The sequence below is a fragment of the Nylanderia fulva genome, unplaced genomic scaffold, assembly GCF_048542155.1.
Source record: "Nylanderia fulva isolate GAGA-0341 unplaced genomic scaffold, ASM4854215v1 Scaffold19, whole genome shotgun sequence".
Taxonomy (NCBI): Eukaryota; Metazoa; Arthropoda; class Insecta; order Hymenoptera; family Formicidae; genus Nylanderia; species Nylanderia fulva.
In genome coordinates, this window is record NW_028190161.1 from 3,816,295 (window position 1) to 3,843,686 (window position 27,392).

A 27,392-nucleotide genomic window follows, 5' to 3' on the forward strand; every position below is an offset into this window, starting at 1 on the left:
ATCTTGTGATTGTAACCTCGGTGGCGAGAACCAGCAAAATCCGTTACATCCAGCAATAGATCTCCATACGGTACACAGCAATTTTGTTACGGACCGTTAGAAATCGACTGGTGCGAAGGTGGCTTTAAATCGCGCATGTTCTTTTTTTTTAAATCGCTGACACACTAATTTGCCGTGGCGTTGTTACGATAGCATCTTCGTCTCGTCCGCGATCTCTCTTACTTTTCCATTAATTCATGATGTATATATTCCTGTATATATTTCTCGAGTAGGATTAAATTGTCGGGGATAATTTAAACAACCACATCGTATGTAATCTTAACAACATCGAACAAAGAGGCCTTCGTAAAAAAGTGAGGCGCGTATAAACGTTGTTGAAGGTCGTCACAGGTATATCGCAGAGTGCATATAATCTTGGGGATAGATATCGATAGTTTACATATGGATGAGTAAAAAAAAGTCAGAATAAAACATAAGAGGATGTAAGTAGGCAAAAAAAAGAACAACCTGTCTTTTTTGTTGTGTGCTCTTTACAAATTTAATTTTTATATAAAACTCATTTCCTGATGAAATCCTAATTAAATTAGGTCTAACATTTTCTTTGGATGAGATTTGAAAGACACTTAATTTTCTTGCCTTCTAATTATATAATTTGTTAATTTTTCGTAATTTCTCATGCTTTATTCTCACATTTGCTTGCGATTCAATTGTATATATTTGCGGGATTCGTATACATGTATAGAAAACAGTCGCGTTGCAACAAGCTTTACTGTTAGACGGCGCAATAGCAGACGTTTTACGATCGGAAGCTGCTCGGCGAATTGTATACTTGTAAATAAAAACGTGCAGAAAGATATAAAATATATAACGGCACCGACGCGAACGTCATTATTGAGCGGTAGCTTCAGAATGAGGATTCGATATGCCAGGCAATGATTCTACCATATGCGATGCCAAAGAGAGTATGATTATAATTCAACACGTCAAATAAACCAAGGCGTTTATTGCAATCTTAGCGGCAGCTATATTGTTAATTAGAATCATTAAACGACGCTATCGCGCAGCCACTTCGCCAAGTTAATTACCAGGCCGCGTCGGTCAATGTACCTATCATTATTTTCCTGCATCAATATAGGTAAGGATGCTATTAGATGACTAGTGTGCGGTAAAGACTTTATTCTTGTGTACTTTTCGATCGTAAACAAAAGCAACGTTATTGCGTTGAATATGCAATCTATTGCACGCAATGAATTCGCGTTAGGATAATAAGATGTTTCGACAAGAGAATTAACTGTCGGAGGATAATCATTGTCCCTCCGGCCAAGGTTATCTTTTGCATTAATTTTACTTGAAACAACGTCGCGATAAATGTTGACTGCATCAATGACGTAAACGTACATAATAGACGACAAATCATCATCACACGCCTGGTTAACACTTTTACATACGTATTTCCTATTGCAAAATGGAAATATTAATTGTCCTTATAATGTGTTATGACCAGGATCGGACAACCGAGTGAAATGTGAAGTTACATTTCAAAATTAATTAATATCTTTCACAATTTATATCGGGCGAATGGAACTCCATTACGGTAGGATTTTATCGGAATTAACTTTTTTTGTTGGAACCTGTCCACGCTATTGTTCGAACCCATAGCGGACGTTATTGGGAAATCGATTCGGCGATCAAACGGAGCCTTACGCCCGTTTGGCCTTACGCTTGTTCATTTGTAGAGTAACCCAAAGAGAAACTTTCACTTCGCGGCAGAATAATTCTGCTTCGCTTCGCTCGCCGCTCTCTGGTTACTCCGGAGTGGGCGTAAGTTTTAGGGCTAAATCGCGCCGTCTGCTTTGTGGTTGATTCATGCCGGATGTTGCCTCAGGCAAGCGCGATCAATGCTTGATCGTGCTTAGAATTCGGATTTCCTAATAGGATGCGGCAGGTCGAGACTGCCAAATTCCTCTTGCGAGATAGTATAGAAATTAATCGATCGTTTATATCTAATAATATATCAATTTGGAGAAGAAATCAGCACAAAATTCTGACGCTAATATTATTATTTTTTAATATACAATTTTCTCATTTTGTTCTTCATTTCATTCAAATGTGTAATTAAATTTTTTTTATTGTAGTATGATCGTATTGTGTGTGTGTGTGTTTCATATAACTTATATTATTATTCTAGAACTCGCGTATTTGTCGTTACATCGTTGAACGATGATTTATTCGAAGCGATTTGAAGATACCTTGGCAATCAAGAGTTAATGCAATTTGAATTGCGTCGGTGTTGATGAATTATGTGATGCAGGGGTCTTTCAACTATCCCATAAAACATTCGCTATTTTGTGTCAAAGTTTTCAATGCAATCCATATCCGATTCTAATCACTTGATCGGCAAATGTGACGCATGATGCATAGCAAAAGTGGATTTTAATTGCCTGTTCCATGAACATCGTCTATCATTTGACGTAACTGGCGGCTGTCTGCGCGAAGGATATTGACCTAAACTTCCTTCGTGCGCTCAAGGATCGTTATGAAATGATGAAGATAATCAGTATACGGAGGCAGGTGTTTTGCAGGAATAGAATATTCTCCCGGAGGTATATCGCGCGAATCCTGCAAATTATATGAATTGCCACGATGATTAACACGAATCTTGACAAAAGTCAAGGTCGCTGCGTGCGTTTATTCAATCATTAAGAACGAGAGTAAAATCTGCGATCTATATTTGCACAATATGAGTCTCGCTTCCTTTCTCTTTTTACGAAATTCTTATACACTGAAAAAAAGATTATTGAATTCGAATAAATATTTCAATACTGCCTAATAAATCATTTATTTGAAACTAATAATATTGATTTGAGGTGGAAAATATTTATTTAATATAAGAAAATTTTTTTTAAAACAGATAAATATATATTTGTTTCGAATAAATAATTAATTAAGCAGTATTGAAATAAATATTTATTAATTTAATAATTCTTTTTCAGTTTATACACTGCTTTAGCTCTTTTAGACGATACTTTTTTCTTGCTATTTTCTACAGAAACCGTTACTTGAAATTACGAATTCCGATCTGGAGATCTTTGCGTCTCGGTTTTTGAACGAAGTTGAAACTTGCTTGGAATGAAAGAATAGTTCTTTTTTTATGTCTACAGTCGTGTTTCAAATTTTTGAAAGATTAATTCTTTTTATAGTCTCGTGTGTCAGCGCATTCTTTTATATATTATGCGCAGACAGATTCTTGTTAAGTGCGAGAAGGAGAAAGCTTCCTCGCATATTTTTGTCTCTAATTAACACACATAATATGAATAAATATTCATATATGCGTATCGGTGCATCTTGACATACATTCATGCGGGTTTGCGAAACGAAAAGAAAAAGCCGAGTAATTAGAACGCTGCGGGGCTACTGCATATCGCTCTTTTATTTTATACCATCGCCTTCTATTGTCAGTTCCCTTGCAATTAAATCATTCACATTCATTAAATCAATTATTATTTTATATGATAACTATCGGAGCTTATAATAACATTTTCCATCATTTTGTTCTTTTAAAGTATATTTTATATGATGAGAGATTTTCAGCTTTTAAATCATTTATGCAACCAAAAAAAACGATTTTATCTAACAACTAGAACACACGCGTTCAAACAATGGAAGCTCTTCGTTTGGATTACTTTGCTGAGGAATTACACAAGTGTGTAAAAAGACTCATGCGTGAAATTAGCAGCGTACGTAGGAAGACTTAGCACGTCGGTTATGCAATTAAAGTTATAGACAGTGGGTGCTAAACATGCAAATTCATCTGCAGGCGACATTACAAAAACGTAAATGTCTGTCGTTAAAGAATTGCCATCGTGATTAATTCGAGACATTACGCAAACCGTATGAGGCAAATTTAAAAATAAATTACCTATTATTTTGACTTCATAACGCATTATGAATTAAAACTGCCGGCCAAATTTGATACGAAATTTTGAAAGTAGATTTGAAATTATATATTGATTGACAATTACTATAGAAAATAATTTTTTTCTATGAAGAGTAATATGGAATATTTGTCAACCGCTATAAATATACCAAGTAAGTAAAGTCATTTGTTAAATATATATATATATTTAATAAAATCTCTAAATAATAAATCACTTATTAAAATATAAACGTAATTAGCACTCATGATAGATTCAAAAAGAATTTATATTGTTTCTAGGTCAGTCTAGGAGAAAGTGCATACATTTTGATGCTGTCGATGTACTGAGTTAATGATTCTTCTCGACAATACCGAGTAACAATCCCGAGATTCCAAACGTAACATCGAGTGCCAACTAGCTTCTGGCTGCAAACGAAATAATTCTCATGATTTTTGCGCTCCATTACATCAAAGTCGTAGATACACTCAGCTTTATAGCTGTACTTTTGAGTTAGCACGCGTGGGACGTACCCCTGGTCCCCTGGCTATAAGAAAAAGAATCATCTCTACCGCCAGGATGTTCTCTCTAGTCACATATGTAGACACTTTCACGGCGCCGTTGTACAAACACACGTTGTTCCCGACCTGCAAGTTTCCATAAACCGAGAGTCTCGTGGGCGAGGCAAGTATAATAAAGAAGAAATCCGTGAAGCCGATGACTCGTAGACCGAGGTTGTTATTGACCTGGAATATCTATTTCGAGTTATGTGTAAACCGATAATTAAATCAACTTGCGATGAACGACGTCATGGAGAACAGAAAAATCGAATGTAACATGATTATAACATTTTTTATTCCATCATTCTATTATTATTAATTTATTAATTTAATGTTTAAATTACATGTGTAACATCAAGAAGGATTTTACTGTTAAATATGGATATTAATAGTGTAAAGATTGAAATTGAGCAAAATAACGTGAAACAATAAGAGATATTTATTCTTGAAAAAGATTTGTTAAATTAATATTTTAATATGTCAAAGGCCTGTCTAAAGTCTTGAAGTTTATTGTTGCTTTCTATCCTTGATACCGATTGGTTTTTTTGCAACACATAACTTTCCTGATAATTTTAATTCGCAAACTTTACCTTGAATTAATTTGTGAATTAGTTCGAGAAACTATTTGTATAAATTAATTTAATTTTAATTTGCAATTTTTTAATTGCAGTTTATTACATAATGACATGAGAAAATAAATGGCGCGCGTGTAACATTTTGCAACATTCTTTGATATACAATTTGTATTAAATTGAGACAATTTATACGTTAAATCATATAAGAAAGCAATCATGTGTTGATTTACCTCGTTTCGATTGAAAACCAATGACAGAATCGCAATCGACACCATTCAATTCGAAACGTTGCGCGTAGGAGTCTCGTATGCTCCATATTTATAAGTGCTCATTGCAATTGATACAGCTCATTTGTGCATACAGATGCGCTGTGTGATGCAAAATTAAAGTGCGCGTACATATATGGTTAGATTATACGCGACACAGCTGCTGACTAACCAATTTAAGATTGCGACACATATACATACGCTAAAGAGATATCGACAAAAACCAATGTAACTATGTCAATCGCCTGAGGCAGAAAGATCGATGTCAATCAAGATCGAGATTTCATAATTCTATCTATATCTATGTACGTTGCAGCATATATAATATTCAACAAAATTTATACAAGACGTTTATTTTTATTGCACTGAAAAAAATTATTAAATTAATAAATATTTATTATAATACTGCCTTATAAATCATTTATTTGAAACAAATATTTATCTACTTTGGAGAAAGAATTTTCTTATAACAAGTAAATATTTTTTCACATTGAATCAATATTATTACGTTTAAATAAATGATTTATAAGCCAGTATTAAAATAAGTATTTATTTGAATTCGATAAATTTTTTTTTCAGTGTGATAATAAATATTTATAAAGATTTTATATAATTAGCAAGCAAATAAAAATTTCTGTTGAGTTATTTTTCAGAAATAAATTTTTGTTAGTACAATCTATTGAAATTTATACACGTCAACTTATTACGATTCTTTATCAAAGTTATTATATGCATATTACGTTACTATGCTATTGCATAATTTTATAAAATGAACAAATACGTTAGCTATAGCAAATTATTAACCAGTTAGAGAAACTAACTACGAGATAGAACACTTCTTTGACGCGTAAACTGTGAACCGTTACACAATCATCTCACTTTCATAATAAAACTTGAAAGACCACCGAAGCCGCAAAATGTGCGTAGAAGCTGCAATGCAGATATTAAATGCTAATATATTCCATAAATTAAAAACAATTATAATTAAATGTACAGTTTAACTATATATTTTTTCAAATTTTATATGTATATTAATATAATTACATGGAACAAATTACATTTAATAGGATAATGTATCAATTTCACGTACGCGATCAAGCAGCTTTACTCTTCGCTTTATGCATATCTAAGGACCTTGACTAAAAAAAAATAGTATCGCGGAAGTGAAACCAGATCCCCCAAATTACGCTCGCCCTCGGTGGGGTGGAGCCGGTTCTCGTGACAAAATTAAAATAAGGGAACTCACGTGGATTCCCGCACTCGCGCGCAGCTGTGGGTTTATACATATCTTGACGAGTTAGGGGTACGACGATGCGAGGTGGTCGGAGGGGCCAGGAGGGCTACAGGTGCATCGTACTCGTACGCCCTCCTTTATTACGTTCCTTCGCTTCTCTTCCCTTCTCTTTCTCTTCTATCCTCTTGGTCGTTCCTCCTTGCGCACCTTTCCGCTTCTCTTCCTCTTCATCCGAGTTGGCGAACACAACATCCTTCCTTCTCTCCTCCCTCTCACCCCCTCGATCCACCCTGTGAGCTTAGCCGCGTGCAGTCGTTAACATTTCACCGCGCCAGCTTGATCGCCACAGCTCTGACTTATTGTGCTATTCGTTGCACGCGCGTATACATAGTGCGTTCTTCGCCTACGAAGGACCTAGAACGAAGACGTTTTTGCATGCCCGATTGTTCCGCGAAGATTGTATTTTCTTTTTTTCTTTCTTTGCAAAATTTTTATTTCGCAACGTTCTTGAAGAGATAAACAGAAAACAGATGTGCTATAGGGAATCCAACGATTTAGACTTCCGCATTTCTATGCGGAGTACAAATTCCCTCGCACAAGTCCGGCGAAAACACAGCATTTTCCCACGATGTTAAGTCGAACGCGCTGTTCACCTTGCAGACGTAGGAAATATATTTGAGGATCAGAATTGGTGCGTCAATTTTGTTCTGTAACGGGAATTTAATTTCCCAACTTATTCGCAGCGATGAGGTTTAAGATATCAAGTTGCGATGCTAAACGATGAGCTTCAATTAACTTGTTCCTAATGATTGATTTTATCTTTATTATCGGCAATTTATTTTAATGCCGTCATGTCATTAGCAATTATAAATTCCGCGTGCAGAGTGATTAATACGCCATTTATTTATGCCTATCGTACCGAAACATTTCTTGCTTTGGGATATTAAATCTGTACATCCTTCGTCGATGAAACGATGAAACCGATCTCTCCACATTTTATGTGATTTACTTGCGGGGGTTGATGGATCAGCCGACCTGACCGGTGTACATTCGTGAATCGGCCACACATTGAAGCGGTGGAGTAACGGCTTGTTCGTCGAACAGGTGTTTGACCAGTGTAGGTTTATCCGTCGTAGCTAAAAAAACGGTCGACGGTTTCTTGCGGTTTTGTATTCACGCTTGATTTTCCGATGATTTCCTGCAACCGCGATGCTTTTCTCGTGATTTATACCGTGAACATAGAATGGAGAATATCGAATACCTCTCTCCTTCTTCCTTTTTCACCTCCGGATGTAATCGTGATCGTGAAAAATCTCAGGGTGTTGTCGTCGAGTGGTGTCGTTTTTTTCCTTTTTTTTCTTTTTCTTTTTTGCAAAACCACTTGTGAATTTGCGATGATGCAATTACCACGGGTGATTCCTGCGTGAAGTCATCGGGCTGCTAGGTGTTTAGGAATTTATTTAAATCTCTTTTGTAACGTGTGCTGCGAGAGAAGATGACAAACGTTTTGGTCATCGCTATAAATTTCCACGTCTCATTGTCAATAAATTAAATTCACATACCTGTGCGAGATATCAATATGAAATAATCAATAATTTTTATTTTATTTCTTACAGCAAAGATGAAACATCTTTGGCCGTTGCTGGCGTGGATATTTCTAGTTTCGTATCCTGTGGTAAGTAAGAGTTTACCTAAAAACTTTTATTCTGCGAATAAAGGGATTCATTAATTTTTTTTCAAGGTATTTTTAATTGCATACAATTATAATAAGAGACGGAGCTTTTCAAGAACCATTTGATTTAATTTAAAATTGAATGCATATCAAAGTTAAAAATTGCGAAAATATACAGTAGGAAACTTTGTGTTTTTTGTTAAAAATTTTTGTGTTAAATATTTAACACATTCATGTGTTAATTTAATATATTGCTGTTGTCTTAATTGAACTTAAATGTAAAATTATTAAAACAACTGAAAAAAGATGTAAGAATAACACAATATGCATCTATTTTTAATTTTACACTATAAATATCTTCTGTTTTATTAGTGACAAGATTTATTTGTTAAAATTTACAGAAAAAAAATGTTGATTTTTTCTTTTATAATATAAGTGAAGATGATTTTTAGTTAATTTTTACATTAAAACTATGTTAATTTTACACAAAATTTATTTTAAATTATTTGAAATTTTACATTTATTTTGTGTTAAAATATTAACACAGTATTTGTGTCTTCATTTAACACATCTATATTATGTTAAATTGACACACAAATTTTTGGAACATGTGATATCTGTTAAATCTAACACAAATTTTTCGACTGTGTAATTTCTCACGTCAATCTTGAAAAAAAATGACATCAACCCTCTAATTTTTCAGGCCGAATCACGTAACGGGCTCGGCCATGGATTGAGGCGAGAAGTATTCTTCCTGAACCTCGAGGACGGCTATTTTGGCTGCCAAGTGAACGAATCGACGGATGTTTTGCAGCTGCTCGAGCTCTCAAAGCTCTGCGATCGTCGCAGCGATTGTTACCAGGGCGCGGATGAGCAGCGCAACAAGTTAAAGTGCACAGGTGAGTTGTGACTGTGAGAAAAAGATCTGTCCTCTCGCACGAATCCATTCAGAGATTCTCGCAAATAATATAATAATGTCACTGCGAAGCGATCGTGCACTTCCTCAGGAGGAAGTAAAAAAAGGAAGACATCGCATGACACAGCGCACTATCGTTAACATTTCCGTTGCTTTTCTACATTATTCCGTCATTCTTGATGTTATTATGTGGTAGGCTAAATAATTCTCCTTTATATCGCGGAGACATTCACGCAAATCATGATAAATCTCGTCGCGTCAATTAAGGGGATGTGTGTGTTCTCGCGTCATTATATATCGCATCATACCGAGTAACGCCTACATCGTAATTAGCTGCAGAGTTATTCTTATTTTCCTACGGACTTTATCTTCTCCCGATAGAAGCGTAATTGACGTTGCTGAGGCGTCGATGAGCGGTTCATGTTACCTGAATCTACCGAACGTATCGGCTTCGCGGCTTGTGAAAAAAAACTTTGATGTTCGATCGACGATTAGCCCGACAGGAGAAAATTGCGCGATTAACCGATGGCTTACAGTATAGGCGCAATTTATTTGTTTCCTTTCCTTGGATAATCTTATTTAATGACCAGCAAAACTGGCTCGTGCGTCAGACAGGATATGCTTTTTTTATAAATAAATGTATCCTCTAATACTGGATACCTATATAAAATTGTTAACTATTTACTTGAATAAATCAAATGTTCAATATATTTTTACATTTAAGAAAATATAAAAATTAATATTATTTTTTTAAATATTAATAAACATTTAAAATTTTCTATTTCTTTTCTAAAATGAATATAATAGATTATAAAAATGTATGTTTCAATGTAGCTTGTGAAATAATGAAAATAATATAAATTGTTAAATTAAGAACTAAAATATATATTTCAAAATAGGAACTGGTAATAAATTTGATTAAAAATGTTATTTATAGACGACTGTACAAAAGAAGACGGCACCAAATGTCAAAACGGTGTGTGTCTGAATTCGGTCTGTCACTGTAATGATGGATTTGGAGGATGTAATTGTCAAGTTCCAGGTTTGTGTAACTCGATTTTTTCTTATTATAATATTATATTTACTATATAATAATTATAATACGCCTTCTTTTAATTATAATTAATTAACTCGTATATTTTATTGTACGCAAACTTTTGGATAAATTCGCAAGTATATGCACTGTAAATTTATTCTCTTCTATTCGTGAATTAAATATTAAGTAATATTTATGTAATAATAAAAATTAAAAATTACAGACGAGAATGAATGTAAATATCGGCCCTGTGATATATTTGCCCACTGTACAAATACTCTTGGCAGTTTTCAATGTTCCTGCTTTCCCGGATACCGAGGCGATGGCTTTCATTGCGAGGGTAAGTTTATCATTAACAGACAATAATAATTGTTGCATATACGTGTTGCAATCATTTATAAATTTATATCTGTGCAGACATAAACGAATGCGAAGATCCGGCGCTCGCAGGGCGTTGCGTCGAAAATGCCGAATGCTGCAATCTTCCTTCAAATTTTCTCTGTAAATGCAAACCCGGTTACATCGGCGACGGTGAGGTGCATTGCGAAGATGTGAACGAGTGCGAGATACCAGGTGCATGCGGTGATAATACACTTTGTCACAATATACCTGGCAATTATACTTGCACGTGTCAAAATGGATTCACGGGAGACCCGTACGACAGTGTGAGTATATAAAAATAATAAAAAATAAAAATATAATATATGAAAGAAAGGATGATAAATTGAAGTGCGTAATAATAAACGTGTGACTCGGTAACACTTTAGTAGAAATTTTTTTGAATGTTATATTAGACCCTTATTTATGATCGAGATATTAATAATCTTAATAATTACTTTGTTATAATGGTGGAGGATGTGAGCAAATTATATACTATATATATATAGACAAATATTTCAATTAAAAACATTTATATAAAAATTTTTTTTATAATAGTAAAAGAAACTATTTAATAATAATGTTAATTAATTGTTAAATTTCTATTGTAAAACAATTTAAACATTTGATGATCTGAAATAATGAAATCTTTTATATATTATTATATATGTGTATATATATATATATATATATATATAATTACAAATTTGTTTAAATTTAGTGTTTTGATATCAACGAATGCGAATACGAGGGTGCCTGTGGAAAGGGTGCACTATGCATAAACTTACCAGGCGCACATAAATGCGAATGTCCTCAAGGATTAGATGGTAGTCCCGATGAAGAATGCAGGGACGTCGACGAATGTCTAAGAAGTCCTTGTGGACGTTCCGCTCTGTGCACGAACGTACACGGTAGCTTCCGATGTTCATGTCCTGAGGGAATGGATGGTGATCCATGGTCAGGTTGTCACGGTAAGCCTTGAGAAAATTTTTATAATTACAATCACTTTTAATAATTATAATTGCACACTTGTTATACTTTATTGCACTAAGCTAAACCGTTATATTACATTAATATATATGTCGTAAGAAATAAAATTGTGCATCGTAGGAATGACATAAATATTATATATCATTAATTATTGTGTGCTTCATCAGTAATACATATAACATTATTTAGAATTAAAATTCCTTTAATTCAGTCTTTCACCAAGATAATAAAAATATGCTAGTTTAAAACTCCAAAATTCGTTGTATGTGTTGACTGATTCACTTAAGCAGACTTTTGTGTTCGTGCCAAGAATGAATTAACTAACTAACCGTCACTAACAGATATAAACGAGTGCGAGGAAGGTTCACCCTGCGGAGCGAACTCGGAATGCGTAAACACCAACGGTAGCTTCGAGTGCAGATGCCATGCCGGTTATCAAATGGATCCCGCGCACGGGTGCGTCGACGTGAACGAGTGCGTTGGCGCGAACGCTTGCGTCACCAACGCGAGATGCATCAACGTCCCGGGGTCGTACAAGTGCATTTGCCCCCCGGGTTTCGTCGGCCAAGGACTAACTCTATGCGAAAGTCAGTCATACAGCCAAGCTCGCTTTAATTCTAATATATCTCATTGCACATTAACAATTAATAAGATTCATCTTGCGATTAACAGACGTGAATGAATGCAAGCGCAATCCATGCGGCGAGAATGCCGAATGCACCGACACGATTGGCAGCTTTGTCTGCACCTGCAAGTTGGATTACACGGGCGACCCTTACAAGGAATGCAGCGGTTAGCTAACTGATATTCTTTCGTTTGATATATCTCTTCTTACAGAGACTTTCTCTATATGAGTTCAACGAAGGGTGGCTCTAAGAGCATCAGATCTAATCCTTCGTTGATAATTTTGATATATTTTTATTACATTTCTTCTAATTCTCTTCTAGTTCTCTGACTAATTGCATCTGAATCATTTAAACTCATAAATTTTATCTTGTAATATCCTATTTTTTCTAGACATCGATGAATGCACAGCTCTGAAGAATCCTTGTGGAAAGAATGCGATTTGCAAGAACGAGATTCCTGGTTATAATTGCATCTGCCCAACAGGGTATAGTGCCAACCCCAGTTCGGCAGTCGCATGCGAGCAGGTAATAATTCAATAACCCCCGTTGTGTCCTGTCTTAAGTAGTCACCTAATGTATGTATATATGTATATATAAAAGGTCTATAAATATCCCGATACAAACATCTTTCAAAAATAGACCTTGCTCTACACCTTCAGACCGGTCCGCGGCTCCTTTTTATGAAGGTGACAGATAAAAGGAAGCAAACGAAGCAGCATTGTGTACTAAACTAAGATGAATGTAAACCGGTTTTATATAGTTTACCTCTTTTCCCCAAAGCCATACATACTCTTCATTGTTTATAAAGCCTCAAAATTTACTCTCGTAATTTCATTTATTACTTATATTTTTTATTCACGGATTTAAAAAATAAAGACCAGTAAAAAATTCTCCAAGACAAATGTTATGAATATAAAAGTACATACAAGATATCATCATATAATTTTCAGACTGACGTGACGACTCTCTGTAAATCGAACTTCGATTGTGTTAACAATGCCGAGTGCATCGAAGGACAGTGCTTCTGCAAGGATGGCTTCAAAGCCGCTGGTGCTGAATGCGCAGATCTGAACGAGTGTCTGTCTAATCCCTGTGGACCTGCATCGATCTGTACGAATACTAGAGGAAGCTATCATTGCGAATGCGAATCAGGATTTGTTGGTACTCCGCCCCATATTGCATGTAAAGGTAATCATTAATTATATTTATTAATTACAATAATATCATATAATATATTATTACAATATAATATTATATTGTATTATTTTAAGAAGAAAAAAGCATTATATACACAAAAATTTTTATACAAAGAAAATACAAAAAAATATAAAAAAGAAAACAAGAACTCTATTTAAAAAAAAAAATTAATTGTATTTTATATTATTTTAAAGCACCGTGCGATGAGGTAACTTGTGGAGAACATGCCTTCTGTAAAGCTGACGGTCACGAGGCTTACTGTATTTGCGAAGACGGTTGGACCTTTAATCCAAACGATATAGCAGCTGGATGTGTCGGTGAGTAAACGAATGAATCAAGATATTTGAAAACTATTTCTTTGTACAATATATATACAAGAGCTTTCTTTTACAAATACTGTTTTATATTTAGACATAAACGAATGCGATGCTGTAAATGGACCTTCTGGAAGATGCAGCAAAAATGCTATTTGCACGAATATACCCGGTGGTTTTAGTTGTCAATGTAAACCTGGATTTTCAGGAAATGCCTTCAAACAATGTATAGGTAAAACTCTTGCATAAATAATTAATTAATAATATATATCAATTTTTGCAATTCTATGCAAATTTGTTATCAATTTATCATTAAATAATTACTTATTAAATTATTTAATAATAAATTTATTAATACCTTTACTTATAAAATTATACTAATTAAAAAATTATTACTTAAAATATTATTTAAATAAATACAGATATCGATGAGTGTACTAAACCCGTTTGTGGTCATGGAGCAACGTGTACTAACACTGAAGGTTCTTACACTTGCACTTGTCCGGAAGAAACGATACCGGATCCAGATCCTTATATTAAGTGCGTCGGTATAGTCAGGTGCGAGGTCGACGACGATTGTCCAGGAAACGCTATTTGTGATCAGCAAAAGAGATGTCTATGTCCCGAGCCCAATGTCGGAAACGATTGTAGACGTAAGTGTGATACATTTCTTGTTTCAGATATAACAGATTTTATATCAAATAGAAAAAAAATTATATTTTTATATGTATACAAAATATTATCAGTGCCTAATTTTTTATATCTGCCCGATCAGATCCATGTGAAGATCTATCTTGCGGACCGAACGCTCATTGCATGCTTCTGAACGACGTGGCGACGTGCCTTTGTAGCAACGGTTACACCGGAAAGCCCGGTGTAAAGGGAGGTTGCCGAGATATCGACGAGTGCGCGATAAATCCCTGTCCTCCAGGCGCTATCTGCAACAACGAGCCCGGTTCCTTCTCGTGTCAATGTCCCAGTGGAATGGCGGGCGATCCTTACAGCGGCGGCTGCCAGGAGACCAAAACACCTCACGTATGCAGCTCCAGTGCACCCTGCCCCGCTGGAGAACAGTGCATTAAGGACGAATTCGTAGGCAGTAGTGTGTGCATCTGTCAACGCGGTTACATGCGCGATCACGAGACCGGTAAATGCAGAGATATCAACGAGTGTATGGAGCTGAGAGAGAAGCCCGCTTGTGGCGTTAACGCGATTTGCAAAAATCTTCCTGGTAGCTACGAGTGTCAATGTCCACCTGGCTTCAATGGAAATCCCTTCTCGCTTTGCGAAGGTAAGTTATATATATATATACAGTTTTCGATTCATATCTTTGATATTTCTACATATTCATTGATATTGTATGATAATTGAAATTTGAAAAATTCGCAGAATGCAACAGCATCGAATGTCAGTGTCAACCACCGTATAAGATTGTCAATGGTAAATGCATGCTGGCTGGATGCTCGAAGGGCGAAAAGTGTCCAAGCGGTGCCGAATGCATAACGATTGCAGGCGGTGTCAGCTATTGCGCCTGTCCTAAAGGTTACACGACTAAGTCCGATGGATCCTGCGAAGGTATATTGAGCGTAAATTCTTTAATTGACGACATTCGTGTCGAGGGAAATTCATACTCGTTTTTTTTTATATGAGATCCATTAATCATTTATTTGCGTGCAGATATAAACGAGTGTATCGTGGGACATCAAGTCTGCGGCTACGGTGCCGAGTGCATTAATCTACCAGGTGCTCATCAATGCGTGTGTCCGCATGGATATGGTGGCGATCCTTACAACGGCCTTTGCTCTCCAGCCCAGAAGAGGTGCACCAACGACAACGAATGCAAAGCTAACGAGAAGTGCGTGCAACCTGGCGAGTGCGTGTGTCCACCGCCGTTCTACACAGATCCCTTCCATGGAAATCTATGCAAGAGTGAGTCTGAATAATGCAATTTTACATTATAATTACAGTTTTCACATATCACAGTTTCATGATTAATATTTTCTCATGATTTCACGTCTCTACTGCTACTTTTCGTTATTGCAGATCCTTGCGACCGTTTCCCTTGTGGCATTAATGCAAAATGCACACCGAGTGATCCGCCACGATGCATGTGCGAAGCTGGTTTCGAAGGTGACCCGCAGCACGGATGTGTTGACGTGAACGAGTGCGCGAATAATCCTTGCGGTCATGGAGCGTATTGCATCAACACGAAGGGAGATCACGTGTGCGAATGTCCCAAAGGCATGATCGGTGATCCTTACGGTGCTGGCTGTACGGGAGTTCCGACCGGCAAAAGCGAGTGTTCCTCGAACGACGATTGTGAAAATTATCTGACATGCGTCCAAGGAAGCTGCGTTAATCCTTGCGACAATATACCGTGCGGTCCAAACGCGTATTGCGAGCCCGATAAACATGCAGCGTGGTGCAGATGCGTGATTGGTTTCACGGAGGGCAAGAACAACGAATGTGTCTCACGTGAGTATAAATTTTTGAATAAAATTGCACTATTTATTTACAAAAAAATATGTCTTGCATTTTAATTTTAATATATTTAATAATGTAAGCGATTTTTTTTATTAAAAAAGATTATTACGAACGATTGATATAAATTGTGTTTGTTAAAAAATATTTGATAATTTATGATATAATTTTAATTTTTACGTGTATATTTATTTTATCAATATTATTAATTAGTGAGAGAGATATCAGTGTGATTTTATCTCATATTATATGTATATGCAACTTTATCTGATATAGAATGCGATGGCTTTGTTTGCGGCACCGGAGCTCAATGTATCGTCAGTTACGATGGACCGACTTGTAAATGCATCGAAGGTTTTATGGGCAATCCTTTCCCCGGTGGACAATGCGTGCCGGATGTTTGCTCACCTGAAATCCCATGCGCTGAACCAAGCGTATGCATCAGCGGACGTTGCAAGAGACGTTGCGAGGGGGTGGTTTGCGGTATTGGAGCCGTGTGCGATCCTTTGACGAATAAATGCGTATGCAACCCCTACTTCGTCGGCAATCCCGATCTGCTTTGTATGCCACGTAAGTGTAACATGCATCTGTAATGAGATTTCACATTTCATGAATGCTTTTCTAGAAAAAAAGAAATAATATTTACAAGTAACATATTAAATAATTAATTTTTATATGCAGCAATTCAACCACCCCAATGCGATCCAATCTGCGGAAAGAATGCGCATTGCGAGTACGGTCTTCAAGATTCAAAATGCGTCTGCAATCCGGGTACCAGCGGAAATCCTTATCACGGTTGCGGTGTCCAAGAAAAATCTGATTGCTCTACCGCGGTATGTGGAAAGGATGCGCATTGCAATGCAGGTCTTAATGCTATCGAGTGTCTCTGCCCGCCTGGCTTCGCTGGCAATCCATTTATTCAATGCTTCGGTAAGTATAGCCAATTTTAATTTAATTTTATTAATTTTAATTTAACTTAATTGTTATACTCTTATTTACATTATATCAAATTTCTCATATTTTCAAAAGTGTGTCGTTTTTTATAACTGATACAAAAGTGGCATGTAATAAAAAAAAAGTATATTATAATTGAGTAATTTTGCACAATATTATATAAATATTAGAAAGAATATACAAATTTATTCATTTATTTATATTTAAAAAATGCGATTTATTTATTTATCTAAATAATTTCATAATTTTCTAAGTGCAATCGAAAATGATGGTTTTTGATAATTACTTAAAACAATGTCACATTTGACAGAATGACATTTTTATTGAAACATTGCTACAGATTTTTATTCTTCTAATATTTTAAAGAATAACAAAAATCTTTTCATATTTCTTCATTAGACATCAATGAGTGCAACGGAAATGCATGTGGCAGCAACGCGGTGTGCATCAATACCATCGGAAGCTATGATTGTCGTTGCAAGAACGGCTTCTTCGGCAATCCTTTCGTCGGATGCAGGAAGGTCCAAGTAGGTCCATGCGCCGATCCTTCAACATGCGTCTGCAGTGACTCTGTACCATGCCCCTTCGATTACACCTGCGTTGATCATAAGTGCATAAACCAATGCAGCGACATAAAATGCGGCCCCAGATCCGTCTGTCAGAACGGAGCATGTGTCTGTCCACCAGGCTACAGCGGTAATCCCAACGATCTGCACAAAGGCTGTCACTTGCATGGTCACTGCTCGAATGACCTTGAGTGTGAGCCCCAGGAGATTTGCTTCCAGATCGGTAAAGGCGTTCGCAAGTGCGTGGATGCCTGCAGCAAGCTGCAATGCGGACCTAATGCACTCTGCATCACGCAGAATCACGTGTCAGCCTGCTTGTGCGTCGACGGTTATCTGGGCAATCCGAGTAATCTGGTCGAGGGTTGTCAGCCATCCAAATCCGTGATACCAGGATGCACACACGACTCGGACTGTCAGCCAGGTTCCTTCTGCATCCCCTTAGACGGCGATGTGCACGACTGCGTGAATCCCTGCAGCAAAGTGGTGTGCGGTGCCTATCAGAAATGCGAGCCTGACATTGTACAGGGTCATACCACCTGTAAGTGTCAAGACGGCTACGAGTGGAACCCGGTATTGTCGTCTTGCGAGAAACCATCGGTGCCCGATTGCATAAAAGACAACGATTGTCGTTCGAGCGAGGCCTGCAAGCCGGACGCGCTCGGCGTCCTCAAGTGCATGTCGCTTTGCGACGGCTTCACCTGCACCGCGAATTCCCGCTGTGTGGCAGAGAATCATCACGGCAGTTGCCAGTGTCTCCCGGGTTATACCGGTAATCCGAACGATCGCCGGGGTTGTCAGAGCCCGCGTCAGAACCGTTGTACCACTGACAGCGAGTGTCCGGAAGATCAGACGTGTCGCGGCACTCCAGATGGTCTGCTCACTTGTCAACTAGTCTGCGATTTTGTCTCCTGCGGCCCGAACGCGCTCTGCGTCGTCAATAATCACGTGGCGAACTGCGAGTGTCCACTTGGATCGTACGCCGGTGATCCTAACGATCCGACATCCGGGTGTCGCGCGGTGCCCTGCGTCTACAACATCGACTGCCCACCTGCACAGCTCTGCAACCGACTCACGCACACTTGCTACGACGCCTGCGACGAGAACGCTTGCGGGGTGAACGCCGTTTGCATCGCGAACGATCATAAAGCAATCTGCCAGTGTCCACCTGGACTGCGCCCGAACCCGGTGCCCGATGTCGAGTGCGTCGCCGTCGAAACGTGTCGCTCAGATTCCTGTCATCCGACCGCGCTTTGCGTTGCTGGTCCGACGAATGAACCGGTGTGTCGGTGTCCGCCAAATCACGTAGGCGATCCTTACGTGAACGGCTGCCAGCCAGAGGGATACTGCTCCAGCCCCAAAGACTGCCCGGTGCATTCCGTCTGTCACGAAAATCGCTGCGTGAATCCCTGTGAGAACGCATGCGGTCCTAACGCGCTCTGCGAAATCATCAATGGTCGACCAAGTTGTAAGTGCATCCACAGATTCGTTCCGTCCTCGAAGGGTCCAGAACACGGTTGCGTACGAGATATGAATTACTGTACAGTGGATTCCGAATGTGAGAGCAGCGTGTGCCTTGACGGACAATGTAGAGGTGATTATTCGATGTTTCTATTAATTATGTTTAATTACTTTATTTTTAATTTATTATTAAATAATTTATATTGTATAGTAATTTTGTTTCAAAAAATTGAAAAATTTTTATTTGTGAAGTTTTTAAAAATATAAGAAATTGAGAACTCTTTTAATTTTTTTAGCTGTGTGTCGTTCGGTCGCCGATTGCTCAGATGGAGAGAAATGTATCAATAACAAGTGCATGGTATCATGCATTTCGCATTCTCAATGTCAAGTGGATCAGACGTGTGTTAGCGGAGGGTGCATTCTCGGTTGTCGCAGCAATAAAAATTGTCCAACTACCGAGTCATGTATTAACAACAAGTGTCAAGGTATGTTGCAAATAATATTATGTAATTTTGAAACTCTTATTAATTTTGGAAATATATATAAATTAATATAAATTAATAAAAAGATATATGTGTAAAGAGATTTTGAAATAAAAATAAATATTCGTTTCTAGATCCTTGCGAAAGAAAGGACGTATGTGGACCAAATGCGATCTGCAGTTGCTCGAATCATGCAGTTACATGCACGTGTCCTCTCGGCTTCCACGGTAATCCTACTCCGGAACAAGGTTGCGTTCGAGTGCCGAGCGTATGTCAAACTCCGCAAGACTGTCCCAGTCAACATCTGTGCGTCTCGGGATTGTGTCAATGTCAATGCTCGGAACAGAACAACTGCGCGCAAGGTGAACGTTGCAAGAATGGTATTTGCGTAAAGATATGTTATGGCGACAGTAACTGTTTGCCCGGCGAACTGTGTATCGATGGTACTTGCGAAGCCGGCTGCACGTCGGATATCGGATGCAAACGCGACGAAGTGTGCATCAACAACAAGTGCAGGTATTTCTTTCTTTTATCTCATACTCAAATAGAACATACTCAAATAAAGATTTTATTTTTATGTGCAAAATTTTCTAAAATATTTACCTTACCTTTTCAGATGCAGCCACGGATTTATCGCTGGCCCGGAACATTGTCTGGATATAAATGAGTGCGAAGATCAGCCGTGTCATCCGAGCGCCGAATGCATCAATCTCCACGGATCTTATCGTTGCACTTGTCCTCAAGGCACCGCTGGTGATCCTATAGGGTCGGGCTGCACACTGCCGCATCAATGCATCGCGCATAGGGATTGTCCGGACACGCAGGCCTGCGTTCACCACAACTGTTCGGATCCGTGCTCCTTCGTCGACTGCGGATCAAATACTATTTGCACTGTTCTGGATCATGTAGCTGGCTGTCAATGTCAACCTGGTTATATCGGTGATGCCTCGGGCTGCTTCAAAGTAGAATGCCTTTCCAACAGCGATTGCCCGACAGATAAATATTGCAATCAGGAGATCAACAAATGCAGCAGTAAGTTATCATGTTATTAAATGTATTGATAAAGATTGCGTTGCACTTGATGTATTTTAATAAAAATATAAAATACGCGAAAAAAAATATACGTATATATATCAGATCTATATACCTTTTGCACTTTGTCTTCTCAGGTCCTTGCAATCAAGTAAATTGCGGATATGGCAATTGTCTGGCCATCGACCATGTTAGCGTATGTAAATGCTATCCTGGCTTTGTTCTCATCGGTGATATCTGCGCTGACGTTAACGAATGCTTGCAAAATCCTTGCCATTCCTCAGCTATGTAAGCAAAATTTACAATTTTTATATATAATATAATAATATATATAAATATATGTGATATAATATAATAATTAATTACTTGTAATTTTGCAATCGGCATTTTAGTAATAAAATTTCGAAAATTTGTAGATGTCAAAACACGGAGGGATCGTTTGCTTGTATCTGTCCACATGGTTTAGTAGGAGATCCATTTAAAACTGGCTGCAAGCAACCAGGCGATTGCTTCACCGATTCCGATTGTCCAAATTCAGCTACCTGCATCGATAATAGATGCACGAATCCATGCGATGCACCAGGAATTTGCGGAAGAAATGCAGAGTGTCTTGCACGTGATCACGTTCCAATTTGTAGATGTCCGGGACAGACGACAGGAAATCCAGCAGTGAGTATTAATTTTATTTCTATAATATATACGTAATATTATACATATATTTTTATTTATATATTATATATATTTTTTTCTCACATTTTGTCAAAGCGCTTATATATGCGTATATATTAATAGAAGTAGAAGCTTAATTATATTATAGTATAGAAGCTATATTATTCTTTAATAAAATAAAAAATTATTATTCTAATAAAATCTGAAAACTTGCAATGCATGCATAAAAATTATTGCAGTGCATACATAAAAGTATATTACTTAATCATGCACTATATACAAATTCAATATATTAAGTTTAATAGAAAATACGATTTTAAAAAATATAATTTTCTCTAAACATCTATCGACATAAATAACATAAATTAAACTCATATCTCCACACATCCACTACTCTGCGCAGTTCGCGCGAGACTGATGACAGACAATAACAACAGACGACATCGCGAAACTCCAGCGTAATGGTGTCGCCATCTGTCGGTGATACATAACTTCATATAGCCAAGCACCTCGCCTGACGGCCCAACCAGACCCTACGTCTCTCTCTTTCTATCCTTTCCGTTAGACAAGCGCATCCCACACGTCCGCTCCGCTGCACGTCTCGAGCGAGACTGATCCCCGACTACAAGACATTCCCGCGCAGCGGTGTCGCCGCCCTGTCGACAATAACTTGAACTAATTCTTAACTTCAATTAACTTCACGCTAAACGTACAGGGTAACAAAGCAAGATCAGAGAGGTGAGAATATTCTTGTGTACCAATTTTAGATAAAAGATATTTTGATGAAACACAACTTCAGAACTAAAGCACACTTTTAAGATATTCCGAAAACTCTTCTTTTTCCTTTGATAGTCAATCAATAACCGTAAAGTAATGTGATATCGGACTTCGTCGTGTGGAATGACTCTGCATATATAAGATACAACTTCATATCACAGTTATTTTACGTTGATTGATTATAAAGGTATAAAGATAGTTTTCAGAATGTTTTAAAAGTGTGCTAAAGTCATCTGAAGTGATGTGTCATTAAATTTCTTTCTTCAAATGACACGCAAGAATTTAACTGTGCTTCTTCCCCTCGGACGTCACTACATGACGACGAAGGCCCAGGAGCCTTGTAAGAAAAGCGTTATATATTTGCTTATATAATATAATATTATAATATAATATTTTATATTCGACTCTAATCTACTCTCTAATCACGTGCTTTGTATTTTTAGACTGAATGTGTTCATTTGGAATGCAACTATCACAGCGATTGCGGTCCATCTGATGCATGCTTCGATCATAAATGCGTCGATCCTTGTTCCCTCTCAAACGTTTGCGGACATGGAGCTGATTGTTCCGCGCTAAATCATAGCGCAGTGTGCACCTGTCAACCTGGTGGCACAGGTGATCCGAATCTTGGATGTACTCCACTCCAGTATTGCAAGACTGATTCGCAGTGTGCAACTGGTTCAGTGTGCAATGGAGGTATATGCACAGGTAAATCAAGATCAAATGTGTAAAAGATGATAAAATTAATTTTTATCGCAAGGTATAAAATATATCATGTTTGCAACTTTGCAGCACTTTGCGGAAGTACCAGAGATTGCATTGGTGATCAACTCTGCATCAATGGCATTTGTCAGCCTACTTGCAGAAGTAACTCCAGTTGCCCAGAATATCAATACTGCCATAATAACATATGTGTTCAAGAATTACGTTGCACGTCAGACAGTGACTGTGGATATGACGAAAAATGCTTTAAAAACAGTATCGGACAGGTAATCTTATGTTATGGTTGTATCTTTATGTTATGTACAAAATAATATATATATATTTATATTACATATAATATATAATATATATAATATATTAATTATAAGTTCATAAAATTTAAATATTTTAAAAATTAATTTGTTAATTATTTAGGCGGAATGCCGTGCAGCTTGTGATTTGATACTCTGCGGCCGTAATGCCGCATGTAAGGCCGATAATCATATCGCAACGTGTACCTGTAATCACGGTTTCTTCGGAAATTCTAAGGACGATAAGATCGGTTGTCAGCCTATTGAGTGCGAAGTCAATGAAGACTGTACTCAGGAGAAGATCTGCGATCTGCACAGATGTAGAATTGCCTGCCTTGCTCATAATCCTTGTGGCGTAAATGCGATTTGCACAACGGAGAAACATGTCCAAGTAATTATTTTATTCTAGAATTTTTAAGATTAGATTTTTTTATTCAAGGGAATTATATTTTTAATGTACAATTTTTATGATTTTACTATTAGGTTTGTACGTGTCAACCTGGATACACAGGAGAACCTACACATGCTTGCGAACTAATAGATTATTGTGCCAATACACCTTGTGCACCAGGTGCATTGTGCGAAAATTCACGAGGGCACTTCAAATGTCATTGTCAGCCCGGTACAGTCGGAGATCCTTATAATAGTGGTTGTCAACCGCCAGTAGAATGTCTTCAGGACACAGACTGCCCACTTACTGCCAAATGCGTCAATATTAATAATGTACCGAAATGTTTTGGTACGTATATTAAGTTTATGAATTTATTTCGTAAATGTATTCTTTTTTTAATATAATTTATATTGCTTTATATAATTATAATTAATTTATATTATCCTATATAATTATATGTAACAATTTAATATTTATACAATATTTAAAAGTATATATCTTATTCAACTTTTTCTGTTTTAGATACTTGTGCACGCATCCGATGTGGTCCAAATGCAGACTGTATCGCGAGTAATCATGCCGCAAGTTGTAATTGTCGCGCCGATTATGAAGGCGATCCGAATAATTTGAGCGTAGGATGTCGTCCGAAACCGGTGATCTGTTCGTCGCACGTTGACTGTTCGATCAATACTTATTGTTACGAGGGCATTTGTCGACGTAAGTAAAAGCAATTTTAAAATATCAAATTTTAATAGAAGAGAATATATATTAACTCTACTCTTTGAACTCTACCACATTTAATAACATAAATAATATTATTTTAGCCTCTTGTCAATCGGACGAGGAATGCAACTTGTCAGATGTTTGCTTGAATGGACAATGCTTGGATCCGTGCGACGTGAGAGGAACCTGCGGCATAAACGCTGAATGCAAAGTAAGAAGTCACATTAAACAGTGTAGCTGTCCACCAGGCTTCACCGGTAACTCCGAAGTTGAATGCGTAAGATGTAAGTGTGTAAAACGCAATCCTCAATATTTATCAATATCAGAATAATCCATCACTCTATTTACAAAATTACGAATCCATCATTGCTCGCAGTGCCAGTGTCCTGTCTAGGAAGCAGGGACTGCCACGAAGGCAACACCTGTCGCGAGAACGTTTGCTTACCGATCTGCACCATCGACGACGAATGCGCGTTGAACGAAAAATGCATTCGCGGCAACTGCTTGCTGACCTGCCGATTGGACAACGATTGCTTCCTGGGTCATATCTGCCTGAACAATATGTGCACGTTCGGTTGTCGTGCCGACGAGGATTGCAATGCGAACGAGGCATGTTCGGGCAACAAGTGCGTGAATCCGTGCGAGGCCACACCATGCGGACCAAACGCCAAATGTACCGTCTTCAATCAACGTGCTACGTGTTCCTGTCCTTCCGGTTTCATACCGAATCCAACGGCCAAGGTCGCCTGCCTGAGGACACCCGGGCCGATCTGTACGACCAATCGGGAGTGCCCTGTGGGTACGGCTTGCGTCGCTGGTACATGTACACCTGTGTGCTCGACCAATGCAAATTGTTTGAGCAACGAGAGATGCGATAGCTCCGGTATATGCAAATCACTCTGCAGACGAGATGAAGACTGCAGGAGCGGCGAGATCTGCGAGGGACTGATGTGCATTTCCGGTTGTCGGGCCGACATTGAGTGTCAGGATAATTATGCGTGTCTAAACAACCAGTGCAGAGGTGAAAATTCTTTATTAAAATATTTTTTTATATAAAAATTCAACGACAAAACTTTTTTTTCAAAATTAGTAAAGAAACTAGAACTTTTCGAAAAATATCCAGAACTCTAATAAAATTTTTTTACAATTTAAAAAATGGAGGTCAACTTTACAGAAGTTATAAATGTAATTTATATTTTATTCATTCTTATTTTTGCAGATCCATGTTCGTTGGCTGACGCTTGCGGCATAAATGCCAAGTGCACGACCGTCAATCACCAAAAAATATGTACATGCTCGTCGCCTTTAGTAGGAGACGCTCGTATTGCATGCAAACAGGCATTCCTTTCTTGCTCGTCTGACGTCGAATGTTTACCAGGGCAAACATGCTACGGCAGATCCTGTTATTCCACTTGCAAAAGGTAAGAGATCACACGAACATGTGAACAAATTCTCACGATGCGATGCTCCGATGTGTGCTAAATATTTTTTTTTTTTCAGCGATGCAAATTGCTTGAGCGATGAACGATGCGATGGCGGTATTTGTAAAGCGATATGTAACAGTGATGATCACTGTGTTGCGAATCAAATATGTCAAAATCGCCTGTGCGATATTGGATGTCGCAGCGATAACACATGTCCAGGCGATGAATCTTGTATCAATAATCAATGCAGAAGTAAGTATACGTTTGCATTATATTATGAATTATCAATATACGAATCTATATATGAATGATCTATATCGTAAAAATATAGATTTCTTAATTACATGATCGAGACATGTAATTGATATGTATTATTATCTTCAGGTTCATGCGAGGGTGGCAAGGCGTGCGGAGAATGCGCAGGCTGTCGCGTCGTAAATCATGTAGCTCAATGTAGCTGTCCCGCTAATTATTACGGCAACGCGTTAATCAACTGTGCCAAGACCATGATTCCTTGCGACGGTTTGTGCGAGTGCGACGAAATCGGTTTTTGCACTACCAGTTGCCATAATCAGAACGACTGTTCTTGTGGAGAGGCTTGCTTCAGTGGCAAGTGCCGCATCAAGTGCGACATTAATAATGCGTGTCCAAAGGTGAGTTCTGAGATTTTTTAAATTCTTTTTTTATTTATATTTTTAAATTTTATTTATATCATATTAATATTATTAGAAATATATTGTAAAAATCATTAATTAATTGAAATTAAATCAATATTAATATATCATAAAAATAAAAAAATTATTTAAAGAATCATCTTTCTTTTATTAAATACAGGGATACGTATGCGATGGAGGTTTATGCTTGGTCGGCTGTCGCACTCATTCCGACTGTCCGTCATCGTTGTCATGCACAAATAGTCAATGCGAGAATCCATGTTCCGCTCATGGATCACCCTGTGGAATAAACGCACTCTGCCGCGTCTCAAATCATCGCGCGGTCTGTTTATGTCCGGAAGGCTATCAGGGCGAACCGAGCCAGGAATGCTACCAACTGGAGTGTCATCACGACGACGATTGCGAACCGAACAAGCGTTGCAGTGAATACGGAGTCTGTACAAATCCATGTCTACATCATGGTGTTTGCGGCTTTAACGCGCAATGTCGTGTCATCAACCGGAAGGCGCAGTGTTCCTGCCCACCAGGACATTTTGGCAATCCGAAGATCAATTGCAAGAAAGGTAAGTCTATTACGTTTGTAAAAATTATATTTACAAACGAAACAATTTTATTGTGTATATATATATATATATGTATAAAATTTAACAATATATTTACATACTTTGATCATTTTCAGGCGGAGACGAATGTTTACGAAGGCCTTGCGGTGTTAACGCTAAATGCCGAGAAACTCTAAATGGTTTTGAATGCACGTGTGATCCAGGATGCCACGGTGATCCACATCAAGTGTGTCTCTGCGATGGCGATCTCTGCAAGGACACTCGTTGCGGAATTAATGCTGCCTGTCGAATTTACAAAAATCAACCGCAATGTTATTGCCCATCAAATAATCCATCGGGCGATCCAATGCACGCATGTACGTATTACTTTTTTTTATTTTAATAATTTATAGATAAGATATACACTGATTAAATAAATGAAAATATTTAATGTCTATGAAAGAGAAAACATGAAGAAAAATTGTATATCTTTTTTAGAATATTTTTTTAAATAAATAAAGTAGAAAG

The 27,392-nt window shown here is 37.6% G+C and overlaps 1 protein-coding gene across 1 annotated transcript in view; it reads left to right on the top strand.

Annotated features, from left to right (window-relative positions):
• Positions 1–27,392, top strand: part of dpy (fibrillin-like protein dumpy) — a 100,821-nt gene that overhangs the window by 15,546 nt on the left and 57,883 nt on the right. The window contains 37 exon segments of the mRNA XM_029308874.2: positions 8,166–8,224; positions 8,925–9,120; positions 10,075–10,179; positions 10,397–10,513; positions 10,591–10,838; positions 11,273–11,522; positions 11,883–12,128; positions 12,214–12,333; positions 12,559–12,692; positions 13,118–13,355; positions 13,559–13,681; positions 13,776–13,910; positions 14,101–14,331; positions 14,454–14,969; positions 15,068–15,253; positions 15,356–15,607; positions 15,722–16,153; positions 16,436–16,729; positions 16,841–17,089; positions 17,513–19,270; positions 19,434–19,622; positions 19,754–20,135; positions 20,236–20,651; positions 20,789–20,939; positions 21,068–21,320; positions 22,541–22,805; positions 22,890–23,086; positions 23,235–23,501; positions 23,594–23,849; positions 24,024–24,218; positions 24,326–24,508; positions 24,601–25,245; positions 25,444–25,645; positions 25,725–25,900; positions 26,033–26,301; positions 26,483–26,885; positions 27,002–27,241. Coding sequence (XP_029164707.2) covers positions 8,166–8,224; positions 8,925–9,120; positions 10,075–10,179; positions 10,397–10,513; positions 10,591–10,838; positions 11,273–11,522; positions 11,883–12,128; positions 12,214–12,333; positions 12,559–12,692; positions 13,118–13,355; positions 13,559–13,681; positions 13,776–13,910; positions 14,101–14,331; positions 14,454–14,969; positions 15,068–15,253; positions 15,356–15,607; positions 15,722–16,153; positions 16,436–16,729; positions 16,841–17,089; positions 17,513–19,270; positions 19,434–19,622; positions 19,754–20,135; positions 20,236–20,651; positions 20,789–20,939; positions 21,068–21,320; positions 22,541–22,805; positions 22,890–23,086; positions 23,235–23,501; positions 23,594–23,849; positions 24,024–24,218; positions 24,326–24,508; positions 24,601–25,245; positions 25,444–25,645; positions 25,725–25,900; positions 26,033–26,301; positions 26,483–26,885; positions 27,002–27,241 — 10,578 coding nt within the window.